This window comes from Heteronotia binoei, chromosome 4 (genome assembly GCF_032191835.1).
Source record: "Heteronotia binoei isolate CCM8104 ecotype False Entrance Well chromosome 4, APGP_CSIRO_Hbin_v1, whole genome shotgun sequence".
Taxonomy (NCBI): Eukaryota; Metazoa; Chordata; class Lepidosauria; order Squamata; family Gekkonidae; genus Heteronotia; species Heteronotia binoei.
This window is the reverse complement of record NC_083226.1, coordinates 74,901,599-74,927,668: the sequence shown is the minus strand read 5'-3', so window position 1 is coordinate 74,927,668 and position 26,070 is coordinate 74,901,599. Positions and strand designations below refer to the sequence as shown.

The window sequence follows — 26,070 nt, the reverse complement described above, 5'->3', positions numbered from 1 at the left end:
AGCTTAAATGTAGCTTTTTTAATTGAGAAAAATACTATTTTCCCCCCTTCCCAATCCATGGCTTTAATTACTTAGAAAACTTCAGCTGATGGAATGGATTTCCATCAGCTAAAGAAGGCTTCCATAACACCCCCAAATGCCCTCTGAAATGGCGATCCAGGGGGGCAGCTGTCTCTAGCAGCAGCATGAGAGTGGAGGTGGAGGTCTTTAATGGGAGGGGGAAATTGGCAAAAGTCCCCTACCTTCCTTGAGTGGAAATTTTGTGCTGGATCCAGGCTACTGAATTGTCCTTTGTGCTTATACTCATGGATTTAGCTTTCCTTCAAAATTCAGTCCCTTTCAGAGTGTTGTTCTATTGTATTGTTGCAGTACCAGAGTATTGTATGACTTTTAGTATAGTTGTAAGATACTACTGAAATCAGTCTCTTGCTGTTCAAATATTAATGTCAGCTGTTGATTCCCCTGTAAAGGGGCTCCTTTGTATTTCTAGTTGGCTGCAAGCTGCTTATGCAACATAGTTTTAGTTGCGTTGATGGCGTAATTGAAGACTGAGGGTTTTTTCCCTTGAATCACATTCACTTGCTTTAATATTGTTAGTGCTGTATTCCATATAGAAAATCCCACCATTAATAAACAAGTTCTTAACAAAGTCTTGGCTCAATACATGAATAGAAATTATTCGATCCTTTCAATAACTGTAAAATTATCTGTGATATTTGGATTGGAAACCACCAAGGAAGTTCAGGGTTACTACACAGAGGTAGGCAGTGGCAAGCCACGTCTCAACGTCTCTTGTCTTGAAAACCCTACAGGGTTGCCATAAGTTGCCTGCAACTTGATGGCCCTTTCCTTCAATTACGCCATTTGCAACAGATTAAGGTCATTGTTTATTTATATTTACTTCATTGGCATTATTTGTATCCTTCCTTTTTCCTAACTGCCTTTTTTACAACTGAAGACTGGTCCAAGGTCGCCCAAAGAATATCATAGCAGCCATACAGATATTTAAACTCAGCCTCATCCCGCCCCACTGTAGTTGGACATTCTACCCATTATGTTGCTTTGTCTTTTAAAATGCGGCTGATTTTAGGATTGTTTGAGATGCAATGTTGTTTATAGACAGAAATTTAAATACGTTTATGTATAACTTCAGCTAAGACGGGTTCATTATCATTTCCAGTTTCTGAAAGTTCGTATTGCACATGTAAAACTACTTAATTTAGGTGCTTTGGGTTGCTAATCTATGGGAGAACATGCTAACATGAACTAGCATTTTGCTTCTGGAATACTGAAAGTCGAGGTCCTAACATTAAATGAAATACCTAGTGTTATAGGCCTTCTGGAATGGTGATTGGCAGTTGCCATTCACTTAGGCATAAGAAAGGGACTGCCAATGGATGTGCACAACCTGCTGCTAATCTGTTAAAGAAATTGGTGGATTAAAATTGCAGTATGTTTATAAATTGTTCCTAGAAAAGAGACCCTTATTACAAATACATGTTTGAGCACCTTATCGCTATATTGTCTTTGATATGCCAGTGTTTTCCCAGGTTGCAACCAAATATTGGTAGAACTAAATGACTCAAGTTAATTATGGGCATTTCTACACAGCAGTGCTTTCCTGTTTTTTGGTTTTTATTAATAATAATAATATATTTTATTTATATCCCACCCTCCCCACCGAAACAGGCTCAGGGCAGCTCACAACATGTAAGACTTACAAATTACAATATAAAACATTTTGTCAAAATGATATATATATAATTTACTAATTAAAACCATTATAATTAAAACCATAAAATTACAATAAAAATTAACATTTACTCTAGATGTTCTCCTTGGTAGTTTATGATGGCTGGATATAGCAGACCAATCCACATTATGTGAAGGCCATTTGGGAAAGGGTAGTCTTGCAGGCCCTGTGGAATTGATCCAGACTCCACAGGGCCCGCACTTCATCCGGTAGTTGGTTCCACCAGTGTGGAGCTGCGATCGAAAAGGCCCTTTCACGCATACTCTTCAGTTTGGCCTCCTTCAGCCCAGGGATTATCAGCCGATTTTGTGCACCTTATCTCAGTACTCTCTGAGGCACATATGGGGAGAGATGGTCCCTAAGGTTGGCAGGTCCTCGACCATATAGGGCTTTAAAGGTAATGACCAGAACTTTGTAACGAATCCGGTATACAATTGGCAGCCAGTGCAGCTTGTGGAGCCCCGGCTGTATGTGCTCCCACTTCGGTAGCCCTAATAACAGCCTAGCTGCCGCATTCTGCACCAGCTGCAACTTCCGGGTTCGGCACAAGGACAGCCCCATGTAGAGGGCATTACAGTAATCCAATCTCGAAGTGACTGTTGTGTGAATCACTGTTGCCAAGTCGTGACGCTCTAGGAAAGGGGCCAACTGCCTCGCCCACCTAAGATGGAAAAAAGCGGATTTGGCAGTGGCCTCCATTGACAAGGAAGGCTCTTGACCTTGTGTGCCACTTTCAATGGTGCACCATCAAAAACTGGAAGGGGGATTTCCCTTCCCAGACTGCCACGACCCAGGCAAAGGACCTCTGTCTTCGTTGGATTCAGCTTCAACCTACTCAGCCTGAGCCAGCCTGCTACGGCTTGCAATGCTAGGTCCAGATTATCATCCACATATTGATGACACCCAAGCCCATATCTCCATGCAATCTGGGCAAGGGGGTGCATGTACAAGTTAAATAACGTCGGAGAGAGCACTGCCCCTTGTGGCACCCAACAATCTAGTGAGTGCCTCTGGGACAGCTCTCCCCCAATTGCCATCCTTTGTCCCCGTCCATCAAGGAAGGAGGAAAGCCATTGTAAGGCCAGCCCCCGAATCTCTGCGTCGGCGAGGCGGCGGGTCAGCAACCGATGGTCAACCGTATCGAACGCAGCCAATAGATCTAACAACATCAGCACTGCCACACCACCTCGATCCAGATGCCTCTGGAGATCATCCACCAAGGCGATCAGCACTGTCTCTGTCCCATGACCCGGGTGGAAGCCGGACTGGTGAGGATCTAAGACGGAAGCGTCATCCAGAAAACTCTGCAACTGTAACGCTACTGCCCTCTCAATGATTTTACCCAAAAATGGTAAATTTGAGACTGGCCGATAATGTGCCAATTCAGCCGGATCTGATGTAATCTTTTTCAAGAGAGGGCGGACCACCGCCTCTTTAAGAGGTGTTGGAAAATGCCCCTCTGAGAGGGATCTATTTATGATGTCCAGTATAGGACATCTAAGTTCCCTCTGGCAGGATTTAATTAGCCAAGAGGGACATGGGTCCAAATCGCAAGTTGTTGGGCGTACAATAGAGAGGATTCCATCAACTTCCCCCAAGCTAAGTGTGTTGAAGTGATCCAGAACTGAACCAGAAGACAGGCACGGAGCTTGGAGTTCTTGTATTGTATCCAATGTGGCAGGGAGGTTGTGGCGGAGCGACGTGATTTTATCTGTAAAAAGTTTCGCAAAAGCCTCGCAGCCAATCTCTAATTCTCTAGCATTTGGTTTGCCTTGAGGCAGTGTTGTAAGGTTCCCAATTATCCTAAACAATTGTGCTGGGCACAAATTTGCAGACGCAATCTTAGCCACAAAGTAATCCTTCTTAATTATTATTATTATTCCCCCATGGAGGCTCAGGGCAGAGTACATCAATATAAGTAGTAATAAAATCATAGTAGAATCACAATAAAATCACAATAAAATCAATTACAATATTTAAATGATAGTACAGCAGGATGGTCCAGTAAGATGGTATAGCAAGATGGTACAGCAGGGGAGGCCAACCAATCTAACAGATAGACAGATGCCTGCCGCCTCATCCAAAAGCCTGGCAGAACAGCTCTGTTTTACAGGCCCTACGAAAGGCTAACAAGCCAGGTAGGGACTAGGGATGTGCAAAAAAAAAAAAAATTCGGAAGTACACGGATTCAGAAGTATACGGGGGAAAAATATGGAATCCCATATATTTCTGAAATCCGTAGTTGGAATAGCCGCATATACGGTAGATGTGTGGCTATTTCCGAATATACGGCCCCATTATACCCTATGAGCCATTGAAATCAATGGCAAATAGGGTATATTTGAAGCCGCCTGGAGAGGAGGGGTTTGAGGGAGAGCCCCCAAATTTGCAGGGGACTCTCCCCTACAAACCTCCGAAGTTCCAAAAAGATTGGGCCAGGGGGTCCCATTCCCGGGGCACCCAAAGAGGGTGCCCCTATTCCACCATTATACCCTATGGGCCATTGAAATCAATGGCAACATAGGGCATAATTAGAGGCTACTGGGGGGCAGGGTGTTTGAGGGAGAGCCCCAAAAACTGCAGGGAACCCGCAGGGACTCTCCCCTACAAAACCCCAAAGTCCCAAAAAGATTGGGCCAGGGGGTCCCTGTCTTTGGGCTCCCCAAAAGGCCCATTGCCAACAATGATGGGTAAAGCCCAATTAGCCACTTCCTCCACTATAATTGCTGTGGGGAAAGTGGCTCTGGCCAGAGGGGAGTTTGAGGGAGAGGCCCCAAAACTGCAGGGCAGCTTCAGGGGACTCCCCAGCATGAAATCCCCCTGGCCCATAAAGGCTGCACCCATCTGTGGGCACCCCAAAAGGAACACTGCTTCCAATGGCGAGAAAAAACCAATTAGAGCCACTTCCTCACTGTAATTGTTGTGGGAAAAGTGGCTCTGGGGAGCAGGAGGTTTTGAGGAGAGCCCCCCAAACTGCTGTGCAGCTTCAGGGCACTGTCCCACACAAAACCTACAAGGCAAAAAAAAAAAAAAAATTGGACCAGGGGGTCCAATTCCTGGGGCACCCAAAGCCAAACCTAACTTCACACCAGAGAATCTCTATAGGATCCAAATGCACTACATCCCTCTATCTACTCTATGAACCCTGCAGGCCTGGAACCAATATAAACCCAGTTGCCAACGTCACTGCCACACAAAACACAATCTGCTCAAGGCTGTAGCAAACCCAGATGTCAGCTCTCCAGCCCTGCCCCAAACAACACCGGGAGAGCTGGCCAAGCACAACAAGCATGCTAGCTCTGGGTCTCTCACCCAGGTGCCAGCTTCCCTGCCACAGAACACACAATCTGCAGATGCCAGCTCTCCAGCCCTGCCCCAAACAAGGGGAGAGCTGGCCAAGCACAACAAGCATGCTGGCTCTGGGTCTCTCACTCAGGTGCCAGCTTCCCTGCCACAGAACACACAATCTACAAATGCCAGCTCTCCAGCCCTGCCCCAAACAACACAATTCTCAAACGAGAGAAGTGGTGGACCACCACACCTAGCTCCACATCATTCTGTATCTGACACAAAGCAAGAAGCATTTAGACTTACCTTGAGTGATGGATGGTTGGCTGGTCCAGGCCACGAGGAGGCGAGCCAGAATTGCAACCAAATGAGGAAGATCACTGGGAGGGCAGATTGTGTGAGAGGAAGGCAACCATTCCTTCTCTCTCAGCTCAGCAGCAACACACCAGCTATCACTGTTCCATTAGAGGGACTTCAGCATTGGTATGGCTGCTGGCTGCCTGTCATCATCACTGGCATCTCCCTCTTTCTTCATCCTTTCCCTGAAAAAAAACCTGGGTTATCCGGGCTGGGCCTGTGGGTGCTGTCGGTTACAGTTGGGGGCTGCAATGGCTCTTTCACCCCTATCTGGCCTACTTGAATTTTGAAAGGAGATAAAGCCCTAAACTGGATAATTTTTTTTTAATTTCAAAAAACACAATCCCTAAAAACACCCATTAGTGGGGCAGCCTATTTAGTGGCCCTAGCCAAACCGAAAGCACATTCAGACTCCAAAAATAACTCTATAAAAACATGAAAGTGACCCAGCCCACACATACCCTCACCAACCCCCACACCAACCAGAGGTAATTTAAAAAAAAAAATGTGACAGAAAGAGACTTAACTTTTAAAAAAACCCACCCCCCAAAAAACCAGCACAATCAGAAAAGGCCAAGCAACTCAACTGTTAAAAAAGTGGCCTTTTCACCAATAAGAAACCTCAGGCCAAATCAGTCAACAACAACCCCCCCCCTGAAAATCAGAACCAGGAAAAGGGACAACAGGACAGGAGGATGCAAAACCTGCAGCAATAGAGAATAGATCCAAACAGAAGGCCAACACAAACTCAACTGTTAAAAAAGTGGCCTTTTAAACAATGAAAATTAGGCCAAACAGTACCCCCCCCCCCAAGAACCGGAACCAGAAGAGAAAAGGAACAACAGCAGCGCAACATAGCAGCAACAAATCAAACACAGAATCCTTTTAAAATAGTAAAAAACTTAACTTTTAACAATACAGGAACTTTCCCAACCCCTCCCCCCCCCAAAAAACCTTTACCTTAACCACAAGAAATCCAAGCCACCCAAATCAGGAAAAGTAAAAGGACACTGCACTTTTAAAAGTCCTTTCACTAAAGTAAGATATGGGCAAATTGGCAAAACCCCACCACCACCCCAGGCTCCCTCCCCCAGCAGAACTCCCTAACCCCAAATAAGCTGGTACCCACCACCCAAATCTGGATAAGTAAAGGGACTCTGAGTCTTAAAAAGTCCTTTTACCAACTAAAATAAAAACAAGAACCCCAAGACTGTTTTACCTTAGACGTCTTCTCTACTCCAGGCAAGTCTGGTAAGGCTGAGAGAGAGCAGCAGCAGCTGAGGCCAAGGGCCAGCACAGCACAATCTCTCTCTCACACCAACACAGCAGCAATGGAGGAGTCCAGCCAGGCAGAATCCTTAAAAAGGTTCTCTGGCCCTACAGAGAGCAGTTTCAAAAAATAGCACTGCTCTGTGATTGGCCAGACAACATTGCTTACTTGGATGCCCAAGTAAGCAAAAGATCAAAAGAACAACAATGTTGCTGATGGCTGGGGGATCAGCTACCCAACAGCCCTGCAAAGCATGCTTTGGATTGGCTGCTGGGGCTCCTCTTCCCCGTCCCCCCCTCCCTGATCCCAGGGAGGCTATGGGAGAGGCGGGAAAAGGCTACCAAAGGCTGGAAAGGAGGCAAGCAGCTCCCCTAAGGTTGCAGAAGCCCCTTTCTTGCCTTTTCCATTGACTTCTGTATACTTCCGAATAACTATACGGAAGTATATGGGGAGTCGTGCTCGGCTCCTGCATAATAGGCCCCAATTGGATTCAGCTGTATGCTATTCTGTATACAGCCGAATCGGGGTGATTTGGCGGTTGATTTGGTTCGGCCGAGCCAAATGCACACCCCTAGTAGGGACCAGTTCTCCATAGGGAGTGATTCTGGATGCCTCCCTCTCTGTGAAGGTCCAGGTCACAACAGCTGCATGGTCTGCTTTCTTCTATCTACGGCAGATTAGGCAGCTAGCATCATACCTATCCTCCCAAGATCTGGCTATAATGATCCATGCAATGGTCACTTCCAGGCTGGACTACTGTAACTCGCTCTACGCTGGCTTGCCCCTGAAACTGATCTGGAAACTGCAGCGGATGCGGCAGCTCACCTGCTGACTGCATCACCTGTACAGGTGAGCATAAGTCCGGCACTCCGCAACCTGCACAGGCTGTCTTTAGAGTATTGGATCCGTTTCAAGGTGTTAGTTTTGACTTTTTAAGCCTTGCGTGGCCTAGGACCAACATACCTACAGTACCGTCTCCTTCCATATACTCCTCGGAGGTCACTTCATTTGGCCTCCCAAGATCTTCTGATAGTTCCTGAAAAGGTCCTGGCCCTGGTAGAGGCAAGACAGGTACCTCTTCGGCCGGGAACAGTCAAAGAATCTTGGGAGGCTGAACGAAGCGACCTCCGGGGCATGTATGGGAAGTGATGGTCCCACAGGTATGTTGGTTCCAGGCCACGCAAGGCATTAAAAGTCAAAACTAACACCTTGAAATGTACCCGGTACTCTATAGGCAGCTAGTGCAGGCTGCAGAGTGCTGGCCATATGTTCACCCTTACAGGTGATGCACTCAGCAGGCAAGCTGCTGTATTCTGCACCCTCTGCAGTTTCCAGATCAGCTTGGAGGGCAAGCCAGCGTAGAGTGAGTTGCAGTAGTCCAGCCTGGAAGAGACCATTGCATGGATCACTGTGGCCAGGTCTTGGGGGAATAGATATGGTGCAAGTTGCCTCATCTGCTGTAGATGGAAGAAGGCAGACATAGCAAGCGTCATGCCCTGGGCCTCCATAGAAAGAGAGGCATCCAGAATTGCTCCCAAACTCTTCACCTGTTGGGCCGGCACTAAAGCAGCACCGTCCAAGGCTGGGAGTTAGAGGCACGAACCCACACACACACACCCTTGACTCAGGCACAGGACCTCCATCTTAGTTGGATTTAACTTCAGTCGGTTCTGCTGTAGCCATCCAGCCACGGCTCCTAATGCCTTTGACAGATGCTCAGGGGTGGAGGACGGTCTACCACCCATCAACAGGTAGAGCTGGGTGTCATCAGCATATTGGTGACAACCCAGTCCAAAACCTCAGGCAATCTGGGCATGGTGGCGCATATAGATGTTAAATAATATTAGCGAAAGGATAGCTGCCTTTGGCACTCCACATATAAGTGGGTGCCACAAGGAAGTCTGCTCGCCAAGCACGAACTCCCATCCCCAGAGGAAGGAGGAAAACCATTGTAAGGCTACCCCCACCCCCGTACCCCAGCGACAGCAAGACAGTGGGTCAAAAGGTCATAATTGACGGTGTCAAACATTGCTGACAGGTTGAGGCGAATCAGCAGCGCCGACCCATCTTGGTCCAGATGCCTTCTTAGGTCATCTGTGAGGGTGACCAATACTGTCTCCGTCCCATGGCTTGGGCAGAAACTGGACTGGAATGGGTCCAGGGCAGATATTTCATCCCCATTGGTGCTCTAGCCGCTAATTTAGCAGCAACAGAGCTTTCTCACATCAGGTTAGAATCATAGAGTTGGAAGGGACCTCCAAGGTCATCTCATCCAACCCCCTGCACAATGCAGGAAACTCACAAACACCTCCCCCTAAATTCACAGGATCTTCACTGCTGTCAGATGTCCATCTAGCCTCTGTTTAAACATCTCCAAGGAAGGAGAGTCCACCACCTCCTGAGGAAGCCTGTTCCACTGAGGAATCGCTCTAATGGTCAGGAAGTTCTTCCTAATGTTGAACTGGAAACTCTTTTGATTTAATTTCAACCCATTGGTTCTGGTCCTACCTTCTGGGGCCACAGAAAACAATTCCACACCATCCTCTAGATGACAGCCCTTCAAGTATTTGAAGATGATCATATCACCTCTCAGCTGCCTCCTCTCCAAACTAAACATACCCAGCCCCTTCAACCTTTCCTCATAGGACATCATCTCCAGACCCCTCACCATCTTCGTCACCCTCCTCTGGACCCATTCCAGCTTGTCTATATCCTTAAAATGTGGTGCCCAAAACTGAACACAATACTCCAGGTGAGGTCTTACCAGAGCAGAGTAAAGTGATACCATCACATCACGTGATCTGGACACTATACTTCTGTTGATACAGCCCAAAATTGCATTTGCCTTTTAGCCACTGCATCACACTGTTGACTCTCTCCTGTTCTCATCACACTGTTGACCTCTCCTGTTCTCCAAGAATTCAGCATATGGTCCACTAAGACCCCTAGATCCTTTTTGCACATACTACTGCTAAGACAAATCTCCCCCATCCTATAACCATGCATTGGATTTTTCCTACCTAAATGCAGAACTTCACATTTATCCCTGTTAAGGTCACCCTGTATCCTGTTTCTGTCTTCTGTGTTTGCAACCCCTCCCAATTTAGTATCATCTGCAAATTTAATAAGCATTCCCTTTATTCCTTCATCCAAATCATTGATACAGATGTTGAACAAAACAGATCCCAGGATAGATCCTTGAGGCACTCCACTTGTCGCTGCTCTTCAAGAGGATGAGGAACCATTCACAAGCACTCTTTGGGTGCGATCTGTCAGCCAGTTACAGATCCACCTCATGGTAACAGGATCCAAACCACATTTTACCAACTTGTCAACAAGGATAGTATGTGGAACCTTATCAAAAGCCTTACTGAAATCAAGATAAATGAAGTCTACAGCATTCCCCTGATCCAGCAAGGTAGTCACTTTCTCAAAAAAAGAGATCAGGTTAGTCTGACATGACTTGTTCTTGAGAAACCCATGCTGGCTCTTAGTAATCACATCCATTCTTTCTAAATGTTCCAGGACCAACTGTTTGATGATTTGTTCTAAAACTTTCCCAAGTATAAACGTCAGGCTGACAGGTCAGTAGCAAAGTTCCCTCTAAGCTGAGTTAGCGTGAGCTAGCTCACAATTTTTTAGACTCCAGCTCACACATTTTTGTCTCAGCTCAGGAAAAATGGGCACAAAGCAAACTAATTTATGCAAGAGCTCACAACTTTAATGCCAGTAGCTCACAAAGTAGAATTTTTGCTCACAAGACTCCATGGCTTAGAGGGAACATTGGTCGGTAGTTATCCGGATTGTCTTTTTTCCCCTTCTTGAAGATGGGGACAACATTCACCTGTCTCCAATCTTCCGGCACCTCTCCTGTTCTCCAAGAATTCTCAAAAATAATAGCCAAAGGCTCAGAAATTACATCCACAAGCTCTTTTAGAACCCTTGGATGCAATTCATCTGGCCCTGAGGACTTAGTTTCATTTAAAGAAACTAGGTGTTTATGTACTACCCCTATGCTGATCCTAGGTTGGAACGTCATACCCTCCTTATATGTTCTGTTTTTGCCATGTTGAGCACTGTTTCCTTCAGAAGAGAAGACTGAGGAAAAGTAGGAATTGAGCAGTTCCGCCCTCTCTTCATTACCTGTTACAGTTTCACTTTCTTGCCCTCGCAATGGGCCTACCATGTTCTTGCTCTTTTTTTTACTCTGAACATAAGAAAATAACCCTTTTTTGTTGTTTTTAGCATATTTGGCCAGCCTAAGCTCATATTGAGCTTTAGCTTTCCTAACTTTTTGTGTACAAGCATTGGTGATTTGTTTATATTCATCCTTGGTTATAAGGCCCTCCTTCCAATTCCTAAGGCAGTCTTTTTTATTTCTCAAGTCTTTAGAGAGCTGTTTATGGAGCCAACTCTGCTTCTTTAGGCTTTTTCCATTTTTTCTTCTCATAGGAATCGTCTGTGATTGCACTTTCAGTATTTCGCTTTTAAGAAGTTCTCACCCCTCCTGAACCCCCTTCTTCCTAAGTATTTCTGGCCATGGGATTTTACCCAGCATAGTTCTAAATTTATCGAAGTTTGCCTTTCTGAAGTCCAACCTGTAAGTCTGACTACATATAGCTTTCCCCTTCCCTAAGACTGTAAATTCCAAAATCACATGGTCACTACTGCCCAGGGTGACCAGTATTTCCACTTCTTCAATCAATTCTTCCTCGTTGGTGAGAATAAAATCCAAGATAGCAGATCCCCTTGTTTCCTTCTTCACTTTCTAGAAAAGGAAGTTGTCAGCAAGACAAGTCAGGAATCTATATAACTTTTCATTTTTAGCAGAGTTGGACTTCCAACATATGTCCTGGTAATTGAAATCTCCCATGTTCACTGTATTCCTTCTCTTGGAGAACTTTGCAATCTGTTGTAGGAATATCTCATCCAAGTCCTCTGCCTGGCTTGGTGGTCTATAGCAGACCCTCACCATAATATCACTGTTATTTCTTACTCCTTTTATTTTTACCGAGAGACTCTCATCTGAGCTGCCATGCTAAGATTCACATATTTCTTCACAAGTATATACCTCCTTCACATATACTGCTACACCTCTGCCCTTTCTCATTTGCCTGTCCCTTTTAAATAAATTGTACCCCTGAATCTTAATATTCCAGTAGTGAGTGTCATCCTACCAAGTTTCAGTATGGCCTATTATGTCATAGTCTCCTTCCTGTATTAGGACTTTCAGTTCCTGCTGTTTGTTTCCCATACTCTGTGCATTAGTGTAGAGACATCAGAATCCATGTTTTATGCATCCTGAGGGTTTAGTTTCCATACAAACCTGCAAGTTAACATTACCTAGCGTATGCGCCACTCTCTGCAAATCTTTAATGTTCTTATCCCTGGTTTCTGGCATCATACGAGGCTTTGAGTTATTGTCTCGCTCCCCCATACAATTTAGTTTAAAGCCCTCCTTATTAGGTTAGCAAGGCTGTTACCAAACACCCTTTTTCCTACCGCCGTAAGGTGCAAACCATCTCCTGATAGAAGACCATCTTGAAAGCATAAGCCATGGTCCAGAAATCCGAATTTTTCCTGACAACACCATCGACGTAGCCAGTCGTTTATTTAAAGTATTCTTCTTTCTTGTCCTATGCCACAGCCTTCAACAGGAAGCACTGATGAGAACATAACCTGTGCACCCAGTTCCTTCACCTTCTGACTCAGAGCCACATATTCTAATACGTTCAGGCAGTATCATTCATTTGCACATGGATCAGCAAGAAAGGATAGTAATCTGTGGGCTTAATAAGTCTTCCTATCTTTTCTGTCACATGCTGGGTGAGTGCAGACAGCAGACCTCTAGGGATGACAAGTCCGGTTGGCTCACTTTGGGCTCCACCTCTCTGAGCAAGGAGTCTCCAGCCACCACCATCTTCCTCTTCCTATATTGGGGAGCAGAAGCTCCAGGCTTCTTATCCACAGGATCCTGAGAAACTTTGTTCAAGCTTTGTGGAGGCTGGGGAAGTAGCCCTCGTTCCAGTGGTTCAGAATCAGTTACTGTGGGGAGATCCTGGAACCTATTGCTGAGCAGCAGAGGCTCAGAACATCTCCTGATTTTCTTTCTCCTTTGAGTTACATTTTTCCAGGAACCCTCCTCCTGTGTTCGGTTCTCTTCTAATTGCTTAGATACCGTTTCTTCTCCCTCCTCTTGTCCTTTCAAGAGCGCCTCATGCATTTTGTCAAGAAAATCCTCACCTTCCTTTATACACTGCAGTGTGGACAATCATGCCTCCAGTCCCTGTATCTTCTCCTCCAGCAGGGCCACTAACTTACACTTGCTGCAAGTGTAATTTGTGCTACTCTCAAGTAGAAATACAAACGTCCCACACTCTTTACACGTCACTGCCTCTACTCCCTCACCCGGCATACTGCTGCAATCCATTTCAAAATTTTCTTTATCTTCACTTCGCTTTCAATCTCAGTACCAACTGCCACTTGAAACTACTTGTGAGTAACTACCTTCCTTTCTACAGGACCCCCAGGCTAGACCCACAGGCCAAGAGCACTTTGGCTCTTGCCCTTCAGCTCGCACCAAGGGCTCGTGCCTCTGGCAAGGATGAGCCTTGCTAATTAAAGGCTTAAGCCCCCACCCACCTCTGACTCAACAGCCAGAGCAACAGCAGAGAGTGGGGCCAGCAACTACCCCCAGGCAAACAAGCTCTCCACACTCAGCAACAGCTACACAAAAGACACACAAAAGCAATCAGAAACCCCTCTCCAGCAGGCACCAAGCACTACCAGTTCCCTACCACAGCAACCCTAGGTAATGCTCCCCAGCAGTTTTAGAAAAGCAAATCAGCTCTCACCTTACCAGCAGCTCTGTTCTAGATCCAAGCACCCTTCCTCTACTGCAGCTGAGCTACATCCCTGCATTTTCAGGACTGGACATTCCCTGCATTTTCTTTGTCCCAGTCCACAGTAGCAATTTCCCGCTCCTCTTGCCATCAGGAAGCTATTTGGGGTTTTGTTTTTTACATTGGTAATTGATACGTCAGCTTATTATATTGATATATACATTACCATTTAAGGGGGGGGAAGCCTCTGGTGGTGTAGACCAGTGTTTCTTCTAAGCTGAGGTTTTTAGACTCTGGCTAACACTTGTTTGTCTTCACTTAGGAAGGATGGCCCCAGAGCAAACTAATTTAGGCAGTAGCCAAATTGCTCCCTCCCAACTTTAATGCCAATAGCTCACAAACTAGAATTATTGTTCATAAGATTGTGCAGCTTAGAGGGAGTATTGCTGTGGAGGGGATAACTACCTCAGGGACTAAGGCAGGGGAAACGATGCCAGTGTGAGCAGAATCAGGAAGAGCTGGATTTTCCCTTCCATAATGAGTGCCATCCCAGTTTTGCTGTGATCTTTCCCAAAACTTTGCTGCAAAGCACACTTGGGAAGGATTTCAGGAAAGAAGGGGGAAGCCAGAAGGTGCACAAAAGTACCATAGTGCTGTGGGGAACCATTACCCTACTACCCATTAGAAATCCTGCTTGTCAAAAGGCCAGTGTATAAATGACTTGTGTCAGATTTTCCCCTCCTAGCATTTTAGTATGTATTTGTTTTGAATGTAAGTCTAAAGATACCACAGTTGCATTCTTGGGTCATTTCTTGATTCATTTCAGCATCGGTTGCTGAGGAAGAGAGAGGTATCATTCCACGTGCAATCCAGGAAATATTTCAGATTATTTCAGAAAATCATAATATTGACTTTACTGTGAAAGTTTCTTATATAGAAGTCTACAAAGAAGAACTCAGAGATCTACTGGAACTGGAGACATCTATGAAAGATATGCACATTAGAGAAGATGAAAAGGGCAATACAGGTAGATTAATTTAAGTTAAATTGTTATGTTTTTAGCTACATGCCAAGAATAAATTTTGTAAATAAATGCAATTTAACCTTTTTTTTAAGCAATTCACAGTAACTTGTAACCAGCAGCAGTTTTCTGTCATTGGAAGAACACTTTGGTTGCTGGAAAAGAAAGGGGTGATTTCTGCTAATCCCCTCAAACACACCTTATCATTATATCCAGTGCTATTCCTGGGACTGGCCGAGCCCCAGTATTTCATGGGACATGATGGGCTATAGCAGGAGCAGGAAGTGAGAAAGTCCAGTCTGCTCCTGTCTGTTTCTGTCTGCTTCATTTACCATTGGGTATATGCCAATATTCTCGCTCTGTAAGGCCTACACACTTTTATTTATATTTACAGGCTTATATTCTGCCCTTTTCCGTAGGCAGGCTCAGGGCGGATCACAACATAATGAAAATAACAATTTAAAACCTACAGATTAAAACAAAAAACAATACAATAAAACCAATATACCAAAAGACAATAAAATAAAATACACCATAGGCAGCAAGGGCACATTCTACAGATTAAAACAGCTGTTGGCCCAAGAATGGGATAATGATGATAATAATAAAATAGCATAGTATCACAGCATGATACCACAGCAAGGGAGGCCAGCAGATGGAATAGGATTCCCGCTGCCTCAACCAAAGGCCCAGTGGAATAGCTTCGTCTTGCAGGCCTTACAAAATGGTAATAAATCAGATAGTGCCTGGATCTCCATGGGGAGCTGATTCTACCAGGTCAGGGCTGAAAAAGCCCTGGCCCTTGTCAAGGCGAGACGGACATCCTTTGGGCCAGGGAGGGTCAGAAGATGTTGCATGGCAGATCACAATGATCTCCAGGGCAGATATGGGGAGAGGTGGTCCCACAGGTATGTTGGTTCCAAGCTGTGTAAGGCTTTGAATGTCAATACCAAAACCTTGAAGCAGATCCAGTACTCAACTGGTAGCCAGTGCAATTGGTGCAGCACTGGCCGAATGCTTGCCCGGAAAGGCAATGCAGTTAACAGCCATGCTGCCATATTTTGCACCAGCTGGAGTTTCCGGATCAGCCCCAAGGGCAAACCTGTGGAGAAGGAGTTACAGTAGTCCAATCTGGAAGTGACCATTGCATGGATCACTGTAACTTAATCCTGAGAGGATAGACAGGGCACTAGCTGTCTGATCTGCTGGAGATAGTAAAAGGCAGATAAGGCAACTGCTGTGACCTGTTTAAGAACCCATTATTTTGAGATATTAATGTAAAAAGTTGTTGTTTTGTTAGTATGAGTAATATCTAGTTTAATGATCATATGTATTATCTTTGTCAAAGTTTCATGACACAGTGGAGCATTAAATTCTTAACCTAGTACTGAGAATGATATTGTTCTGGGTTAAACAGACATTTAAGTGAATTTCAAAGTGAGTAGGATAGCAACTTCTATTTTAAATTAACACTTATAGCATAATATTCTAGTTACAATTTGGAAATGTCCATAATAATCCTTTGTTTTGAGTTGTGATTATTTATATCCATTTAAAATTCCAGCTTTTGGTTTTCATATTTGTTTTTGGAAGAACAAACGATTGTAAATTGTATTAATTATCACAGGCCCGTTTGAGTACATGGTTTTTGCTGTTGTTGCTATTGAATCTAGTATCACTTTTTAGATATGCTCAAAGTTTTGTAATATATAACATGCAGTTTGTGTAAATTTATATAGCACACCATGCAAATACTGCCTTTTCAGGCATTTGCTGTGTTACTGTTGATAGATACATAAAAGCTTGCATGCATTCTAATGCTTCGTTTTGTTCTGAATATTTTCTTGATAGAAAAAAATGTGTGTGTGTGTGTGAGAAAGATTCTTATATAAAATAATTTGCTAAGATTTGCTAATAGCTTGATTGTTTACCATTGTTTTTGGCTTGATGTTTGAAGTACTTGTTGGTGCCAAAGATTGCCAAGTTGAAAATGTGGCTGAAGTGATGAGCCTGTTGGAAACTGGGAATGCCGCCCGTCATACAGGCACCACGCAAATGAATGAACACTCCAGCCGATCTCATGCTGTTTTTACCATCAGCATTTGTCAACAACAACAGTTTGTATCAAACCAAAAGGATGCAGATTCTGCACAATACTCAGGACAGCTTATTGCTTCCAAATTTCACTTTGTGGACCTTGCAGGATCAGAAAGAGTAACAAAAACAGGGAACACTGGTGAAAGATTCAAAGAATCAATTCAGATCAACAGTGGTTTATTGGCTCTGGGAAATGTGATAAGTGCTCTTGGAGATCCAAAGAGAAAAAGTGCACACATTCCATACAGGGATGCTAAAATTACACGTATTCTTAAGGATTCCTTGGGAGGAAATGCCAAGACTGTCATGATAACTTGTATTAGCCCATCATCTTCAGATTTTGATGAATCATTAAATTCCATCAAATATGCCAACAGAGCCAAGAATATTAGAAATAAACCTGTTGTCAACTATAACCCAGACCTGGACCGTATTGATGAAATGGAGCTTGAAATCAAGTTGCTCCGGGAAGCTTTGCAAAACCAGCAAGTCCGTGGACAAACCCCTGGCAGTCAAGGGTCACAGGATTTGTTACAAGATAGAAACAAAATCCGTTCCCTTGAAGAACAGCTTGCCCAGCTTCAGGTAGAAAGTTTTAGCTACCGAAATTGCATAGAGGAAGCCTATGCATTCCTTGTTGAGTTAAACAATATTGCTAGTTTAACAAATAGTCAACAGGAGAGACTGCAGGATTGGCTCTGCATGGCTCAGGAACTAAAGCGAGAGACTTCAACTGTTTCCAAGGTAAACAATGGAAATGGAGGTGATCAAGAAGGGCTATGTCATATCACCATTCTTCAGCTGAAAAGGGAGCTAAAGAAATACCAGGTATTTTGTTGTAACTTTAATTAAATTGGTAAAGAATCTTAAAGAAAACCATCGTAACTGGAGAATTTTGAAATTTTCAGTTCTTTTGTTAGGGATTCTCCATACATTTCATTAACATTATTTGCTCATTTGCGTGGGAAATGAAACTTTCCAGATGCTCATAAAAATTATTCATTATAAGAGGTTGTTCACCATCTATAAATTCTTGGCTTGGTTATGTGAAAATCTATAATGATATATATATGTTTTTATCCACATTTTGCAGATCAGTGCTAGTTGTAAGCATTAATATTTTATAGCAATAATTAAATTTTGTAGAATCTGACTGAAATAACTCTGCCCTGAGCCCTACGGAGAATGGGCGGAATAGAAATAAAATAAAATAATATCTAGTGTCAACAATACCTATGTTTATATTTGTATTCAGTTGCTTCAAAACATTAAAAGTGCTAAAATTCCTTTACAGTTTTTCTTAATAATACAGATGTAATTCATTTTATGAAAAACCAGGTTTAATTGAATGGAAACTGAGAGACTTTGTGTGTGTAGATGTGCACTTTGTCAGATACATTGAAATAGATTTCCTTTGTCAAATACATTGAAACAGGCTGTGGGGGAAATTAGTTGCCAGGAAGGACTAATTAGAGTCAAGATGCATAAATACAGCTAACATTGGAATAACACAGTTGGTAAGGTCTATGAATAGCAGTAAATTAGCATACAGATAATAAACGAGTTAACAACAGAGATGACAACTAAATTTGAGTTCAGTGGCAACTTTAAGACCAGTGAAGTTTAATTGTGAGAACTGAGTGACTTAGCATATGTAGTGAAATAAGAACCCAACATCCCTATTACTCTGTTGGGGTTTCATTGTCCTGAATGTTGTAATAACTTGTAATTCAGCAATATTCTGTTCCAGTCTGTTTCTGAAATTCCTTTGCAGTAAAATTGCTATTTTGCAGTCCCCCATTGAGTGCCCTGGGAGGTTGAATGTTCTCCTATAGATTTCTCAGATTTGTGATTCTTAATGTCAGATTTGTGTCTATTAATCCTTTGGTGTAAGGTTTAACCTGTTGGCCCTATGTAGAGAACTGGAGTGCATTGCTGGCATTTAATGGGATATTCAGTGTTAGAAGATGAGCAAGTGAATATGCCTTAGATAGTGTAGTTGATGTTGTTAGGTCCAATGATTGTGGTGTCTGGGTGCATGTGACAGCAAGGTTGGCATCTGGGTTTATTGCAAGCCTTGGTACCAGTGTCTATGTTCAAATTAGATGCATTATTGTGAGTTGTTTGAGGTTGGGGGCTCTCTGGATGCAAGAAAAGGTTTTCCTCCCAATACGTTTGAAAGAGACCTGTCATAATTCAGTAGAGGTTGTAAGTTGCTGATGATGTGTTGAACTGTTTTGAGTTGAGAGCTGTATGTGACCACGAGTGGTGTTCTGTTATTGTCTCTTAGGGGTCTGTCTTACAACAGGTTTTATCTAGGTGCCATTCCAACTTTACTGAACCGTTTCTTGACTTCATCAGGTGGATACTTTAGTTCCAAAAATGTTTGTTGTAGATCCTTCAGGTGAGAATCTGTCTATAGGATTGAAGTAGATGTGGCTGTAGAACTTCATTCTGTTGCTTCAGTCCAACATGGCTACTCATCTGAACCTTTCTTAATGAAATTATAGTTGCTTATCTCTGTATGGTTTTGCAACTTTGCCTTTTATTGAAAGCCCCAAATGTATGATTCCATAATACATATGGCAAAAGAAAGCACAAGCGTATTTCTTCCCAGTCATGCTTCTGAATTAGAAATGAGAAATGCTCAGTGGGAGTATTACACAACAAAAGGTGAAAGAGGAAGTGTCATGCTGGCAGCTTGAAACAACTGTTTCTGCTAGGTCACACTGTAGCTTGCCGGTCCTCACCTCTTAATAGTGCGAGACACATATATACAGTCAATAAGTAGAAACTTATCTTACCATTTCAGTCATGGCTTCTTATTCTCACTTCCAGCCCCTCCAGATAGAAACATCAGATATTAAATGCAAAGAACTTTTGGATGACAATTTTGATAGTTTTGCTGAAACTGTGTGTGGTTTTTTTTAAAGGAACAATTTGCAGTGAGATATAATATAATGCTTTCTGGATGATCAAAGGCTAACCAGTAACAAATACCTAAATAAATACCCCTTTTAATTAGTTGCTATCCTGTATTTTAGCTTCATTGTTCTTCTGATGCTTTCATACTCACTGTCTTTATGTACTGGCACTCTTCATATATGGCAGTTATGGTCTTTAGCATCTTCTGTTGGGATGTAGAATATTGTCATGTAGAGATGTTATAAGCCATATCTAATTTATGAGATAGTTGGTGCAAATTATATCAGGTTCTGGTATGATTAGCATGCAACTTGTGAAAACCGCGCTATTTCATATCATTATACTTACTTCCATGTCATCACCTAGCAGGCACTGGCTACAGATGCAGATGTGTTCAGTGAGAAAGAACTTGAACTAAAGGAACTGCAAGATCATATACAAAAACTGGTAAAGGAGAATCAAGAATACCTGGTAGCATTCAAGGAGGCAAAGGAAACAAGCAGGCTACAGGTAACTTCCTATGTGTGTGGCTTACTTGGTAAATCTATAAGAATTGAGTTTTATTTGGGGTATAAGATTTCATGTGCAGGCACACTTCTTCAGATACATTGAAAAAGAAGTCACCAGCCATTACATAGAGGTGGGGGAGAGGGTGTTGCCAGAATGGCTAATTAGAGTCAAGATACACAAGTAAATAGGTCAAACCCTACACCAAAATAAATAGACAGAAATCTGACATCAAGAATCACATAACTGAGAAACCTGTGGAAAAACAGTTCTGCTTCCCAGGGCACAAAATTGAGGGATCTCAAAGTAGCTATTTTATTTCAGAAAGAGACTAGATTGCTGAGTTACAAGTTATTACAGTGCTCAGGACAATAGAATCTCCAGGGCTTAATAGAGGTTTCTTTTTTTATCTCATCACACATGGTAATGGCACCTTTAAGCCCAACGAAGTTTTATTCTAGGCATAGGCTTTTGTGTGCACGCACACTTCTATTATATTCTATTATTACAGAATCATAGAATCACAGAGTCGGAAAGAGCCATACAGGCCACCTAGTCCAACCCACTGCTCAATGCAGAATCAGCCTAGAGCATCCCTAACAAGTGTTTGTCCAGCCATTGCTTAAAGTCTGCCAGTGAGGGGGAGCTCACCACCTCCCTAGGTAGCTGATTCCACTGTTGAACAACTCTTTAATTCCCCCTCCCCTCCATAATATTCAGCCCATACTTTCCCAACCTTAATTTAAACTTATTATAATCTATTATAATGAATCTAGAATAAAGCTTTGTTGGTCTTAAAGGCACCACTGGACTTAACCTTTGTTCTGCTGCTTCAGACTAGCATGGCTACCCACTTGAATCTATTGGTAAATTTATATAAAATAATAGTCATGATTCTTATCTAAACACAGCTAACACAGAAAATATAATATGAAAATTTGAATTTGAGTTAAGCTGGGTTGGAAGTTAATCGAGTTGGATCCAAGGTATCCATACACAAGTTCAGTGCTACTAGCTAATAGGGAAAATTTTGTAATACATAACTGAGATATGGCATAGCTTGCTGCAAGTGCTATAGATGGTAATTCTAAAGATGTGTATCACAAATTCCAAATATGTATTCCATTAATGAGTTTGCTAGAATGAAAATTGATTAACTGTGTGTTACGTTAGCTACTATATGGGTATTACCAAAGTACAGGGAAATTCAGTGGCAGAATGTGTGGAGTTAAGAATATTGTGTTGGCTATTAAAGTTGCTCAGTTTTACCAGATATCTGCTAAATATAATATTTCTTCTATTTCAAGAATGAGAAGATGGTGGAACAACAGCTTATAATTGATCAGCTGAATGACAAGTTAGAAAAAATGACTAATGGTTCTGCCTCTCGGAGTGATTGTGGAGATGGCCCAGCTGCTCTAATATTTGCTAAAAGGCCTTATAGTGTCCCACTAACTAAAAGGCTTGGACAGTCCATTAATATGCCAGTGGGGTTGGATTCTCGAAAGGTAGGTATGCAGTTTAGCATTTTCCTATTTACTGTAGTTGATATAGAAAAGAAGCAATTCTCCACTGTGGTATCTACCATATCTTTTTGCATGCCACTGCTTCAGGTGTATTAAGAAGACTAGAAGGCTAGTCTGATAGACTCTGTGGGAAAAATTACACAAATTGGATCTTGATCAACGCCTTCTGTTTTTGTTACGTAAATTTCATCTTTCTAACACTTGTCAGGTTAGATTTGATGACAGAGGCTCTTAACTCAAAAAATCCCTGTGACCAAGAGTGTAAAGCAGGGTTGCATTTTAGCCCCCTCTCTATTTAATTTGTTCCTTTCAGATCTCCCCTCCTATTTGGCGAAAACTAATGGACATGCTCCCAAATTAAACTCCGCCTCGGTTCCTATCTTATTATATGCAGATGATGCAGCAGTTCTTTCTGTTACTAAAGTAGAATTAAAGCACTCCCTATTAGCATTTATTTCATTCTGTAACCGAAACTCCTTATTAATTTTGATAAGACTAAAATGTTGGTATTTTCTAAATCATGGAGGAGTTCTGTCTGGAAGATTGATGGAAGAGAAATTGAACAAGTTACATCTTTTAGATACCTGGGTATTCTCTTTCATTATAATCTAAAATGGTCTATGCATTGGGAGCATTCTCTTAGCTTGGCCAATAACAAGATGGCTGCTATAATTCATTTTCCCTATCAAAAAGGTAACCAATTTGTCATGGCTGCTCTATGGATCTTTTGGGCTACAGTGATTTCCCAATTACTGTATGGGGTTCCCGTGTGGATTCAGGACCTTAATAAAAAGGTTGAACAAGTTAATGCAATCTTCCTACGCCGTATTCTTGGCATTTCCAACTCGATTAATTATTTTACCCTATGTGCTGAGCTGGATCTTTATACCATAGAATCAAGAGCTTGGATTGCTACCATTAAATATTGGTTACATCTTTCAACCCTCTCCAAATAGTCTTATCGCTGCTTTACCTGCTGACCCGTATATTTCTAAATGGTCCCAATTAATACGGGAAAAAATTAACCCTTTAGGTATCGATTTAGACTCCCTGGCTAACACCAATGAAACCTATATATTCCGAACAATTCAAAGGAGAATTCAGGACATTGATTTACAACTAATAAAAGCTGGAGCAGAGGGGACTTGTTCCCCCCATTTCCTGGGTCTTGCCTTCCCACAAAACTCTATGGCTCAGTACTTTTCAAGCTTAACAATACCTTCTCAACGCAGAACATTTATGCTGGCCAGACTGAGCATATTTCCTTTGGCTGTGGTTACAGGCAGATACAAGGGTATTCCCTATGAGGAAAGACTCTACAGATGTCTCTGTAAAAAACCTGACTCTGTTCAGCATATCCTCTTAAACTGCCCGCCGTTTGCTCAGCTATGTTCACATTCGATTAGTCCTCTTTTCCAACTCTCTAAGACTGCGACCAATAGAGGCATTGAATTCTTGCTAGCAGACAAAAAATGGGATAGATCTTCCAGTTAGAGAAGTTATTCTCTACCCAGTTGGAATGGGAGTAGCTCAAAGAGTGGAGGGATCCCTGATGTATTTAGAGAAGGGTACTTGTATCCAGGGTTGGCTCACCCACTAGGCAAATTTTACTTTTACCTAGGGCACTGGGTGGGGAGGCACCAAATTGGGCTCTCCCCCCCCCACTCCCGGCACCCAAGACAAATGCCTAACTGCCCCACGGCAGTTAGGCGGCAGCAGCCGGGCCACCTCCCTCTCCCCCCCTCCCCGTGTGGGCAGGCCACCACCACCCCGGCAAGCTCAGATGCCAGCCTCGTACTTACCAACTTGCGGGGAGCATCAGAATCAAAACCTCTTCAAGAGATGGAGTGTTATTCTTCCATTTTTGAGCTAAAAGGTTTTTGTCACCCCAGGCTCCCCTCCACCATCCCTGTCCCTGACCCCATGGGAGTCTTTAAATGGGGGGGGGGGAGACTGGGGCAGTTTCCGCTGCCTCCCCACTAGGTGGCCAGGCGGCTGAAGGCCAATCTGCCTCTTCCTCCCATTTAAAGACACTTGCCAATCATTTGAGTGAGGCCATGCTGCCTCTTTTCGTCTGGGCGGGTGGGAGTGGTGCAGTGCCTCTGCCTTGCTCTGCAGCCCAGTTGCTAGCAGGCCATGGACCGGTACTGGTCTGCGGCCCGGTGGTTGGGGACCTCTATCCTAGAGAAATTGTTTCCTTATCTTGAATATGTGAATTTGAATGCTTCTCCTGAAGATATATTACCTCCTAAATTGTTGAACTTTATTGTTTTGTAGTTTGATTGTTGATTTTAATTAGATTCTCCATGTACAAATGTACTGCTTGATAGTTTCTGTATGTGATACTTTAAGCTTTTGCTTGTGTAATTGATTTTATTTTTGTTACAATAAAATTGTTAAAAATTAAAAAAAAAAACAACCCAAAGGATAAAAGTGGTTGCCATGATTATGAAGCCACCACAAGCAAAAGGAAATAAACAGTAGTCTTGAAAAGAAGGTCATATATATTGATCCCTAACTATTAATTCCGAGGTCAGTAAAATGAGTACCCAGGTTGCTGGGGGGGAAAGTGTAGATGACTGGGGAAGGAAATGGCAAACCACCCCGTAAAAAGTCTGCCGTGAAAATGTTGTGAAAGCAGCATCACCCCAGAGTCAGAAATGACTGGTGCTTTACAGAGGGCCACCTTTTTTAAAAAAAAACTATTAATGAAGGCACCCAGTTAATTTTACATGTTCATAATCTGTTACAATGAGGAATCTGTATTTATTGAATATGTCCTGACTTTCGTGCTGAATCATACATATAGAAAGTAGTTCTCAATGTCTGTATTTTGTAATTTTAGACACAGAAAATATGGGGTGATTAAACTGTTAGTGGGAGGAAAACCAATAAATGGAAGGTTGTACCTGTCTGTCTCTCTAGTCTGAGGGGCGGGGCAGACAGTGATGTTATCCCCACAGTGATACTCCTACTACAGCCATATCTTTGCTGTGCCCAGCCTTTCTGTTGTGCTGTGCCAATCTCCCACCTCACCATTTTTGGTCAGCCTTTTCCTTCGCTTTTGACGCATTACTGGCTGGTCTTGAACTTACCCTTTTGGGGTAAAATTATTGAGAGGGCAGTAGTGCTACAGCTACAGAGTTTTCTGGAGGATGCTTCCATCTTAGATCCCCATCAGTCCGGCTTCCGCCCAGGTCATGGGACAGAGACAGTACTGGTCGCCCTCGTGGATGACCTCCAGTGGCATCTGGACCGAGGTGGTTCGCCAGTACTGATGCTATTAGAACTGTTGACTGCATTTGATACGTTTAACCATCGGTTGCTGACCTGCCGTCTCACCAACACAGGGATTCAGGGGTTGGCCTTGCAGTGCTCTCCTCTTTCCTTTCTGATCGGGGACAAAGGGTGGCGATCGAGGGACAGTGTCCCGGAGACACCCACTTAATTGTGGCGTGCCTCAAGGGGCCGTGCTCTCCCCGATGTTGTTTAACATCTATATGCGCCCCCTTGCTCAGATTGCCCAGAGGTATGGGCTGAGTTGTCATCAGTATGCTGATGACACCCAGCTCTATCTACTGATGGACGGCCGGTCTGGCTGTATCCCAGATACTTTGGACCTGGTGCTGCAAGCTGTGGCAGGATGGCTTAGACTGAGTCAACTGAAGCTGAGTCCAATGAAGACAAAGGTCCTTTGCCTGAGTCGTGGCGGTCCAGGCAGGGAAATCCCCCTACCAGCTTTTGATGGTGCGCCACTGACAGCGGCGCCTAGGGTCAGAAGCTTGGAGGTGCTACTGGAGCCTTCCTTAACAATGAAGGCCCAGATATCAGCCATTGCCAAATCAGCTTTTTTTTCACCTTAGGCGGGTAAGACAGTTGGTTCCCTTCCTCGAGCACGGTGACCTGGCAACTGTGATCCACGCAACGGTCACCTCAAGATTGGACTACTGTAATGCTTTCTACATGGGACTGCCCCTGACTCGAATCCGGAAACTACAGCTAGTGCAGAATGCGGCGGCCAGGCTGTTATTGGGGCTCCCCAGGCAGGAGCACATACAGCTGGGATTGCGGGAGCTGCACTGGCTGCCAATAGTATACCGGATTTGCTACAAGGTCCTGGTTATTACCTTTAAAGCCCTATATGGCCAAGGACCTGTATACCTTAGGGACCGTCTCTCCCCACACGTTCCCCAGAGGGTACTTAGATCTGGGACGCAAAATCTATTACTGATCCCCGGGCCAAGGGAGGCAAGATTGACATCCACCAGAGAGAGGGCCTTTTTGATTGCTGCCTCCTATTGGTGGAACCAGTTGCCAGAAGTTAGGGCCTTGTGGGACCTCACCCAGTTCCGCAAGGCCTGTAAGACAACACTATTCCAGCTAGCCTTTAACTGATTCTGAAAAACCGATATAGTAAGTAAGGAATGACATCTACTAAATACTGAATGCCATTGGAAATGAAATGACATCAAACTATATTAGCA

The 26,070-nt window shown here is 43.5% G+C and overlaps 1 protein-coding gene across 1 annotated transcript in view; it reads left to right on the top strand.

The window, feature by feature from the left end:
• Positions 1–26,070, top strand: part of KIF27 (kinesin family member 27) — a 51,163-nt gene that overhangs the window by 3,849 nt on the left and 21,244 nt on the right. Inside the window, exons 5-8 of the mRNA XM_060235408.1 lie at positions 14,337–14,537; positions 16,489–17,456; positions 19,920–20,063; positions 21,368–21,568. Of these exons, the coding sequence (XP_060091391.1) occupies positions 14,337–14,537; positions 16,489–17,456; positions 19,920–20,063; positions 21,368–21,568 (1,514 nt within the window). The remainder of the gene's footprint in view (positions 1–14,336; positions 14,538–16,488; positions 17,457–19,919; positions 20,064–21,367; positions 21,569–26,070) is intronic.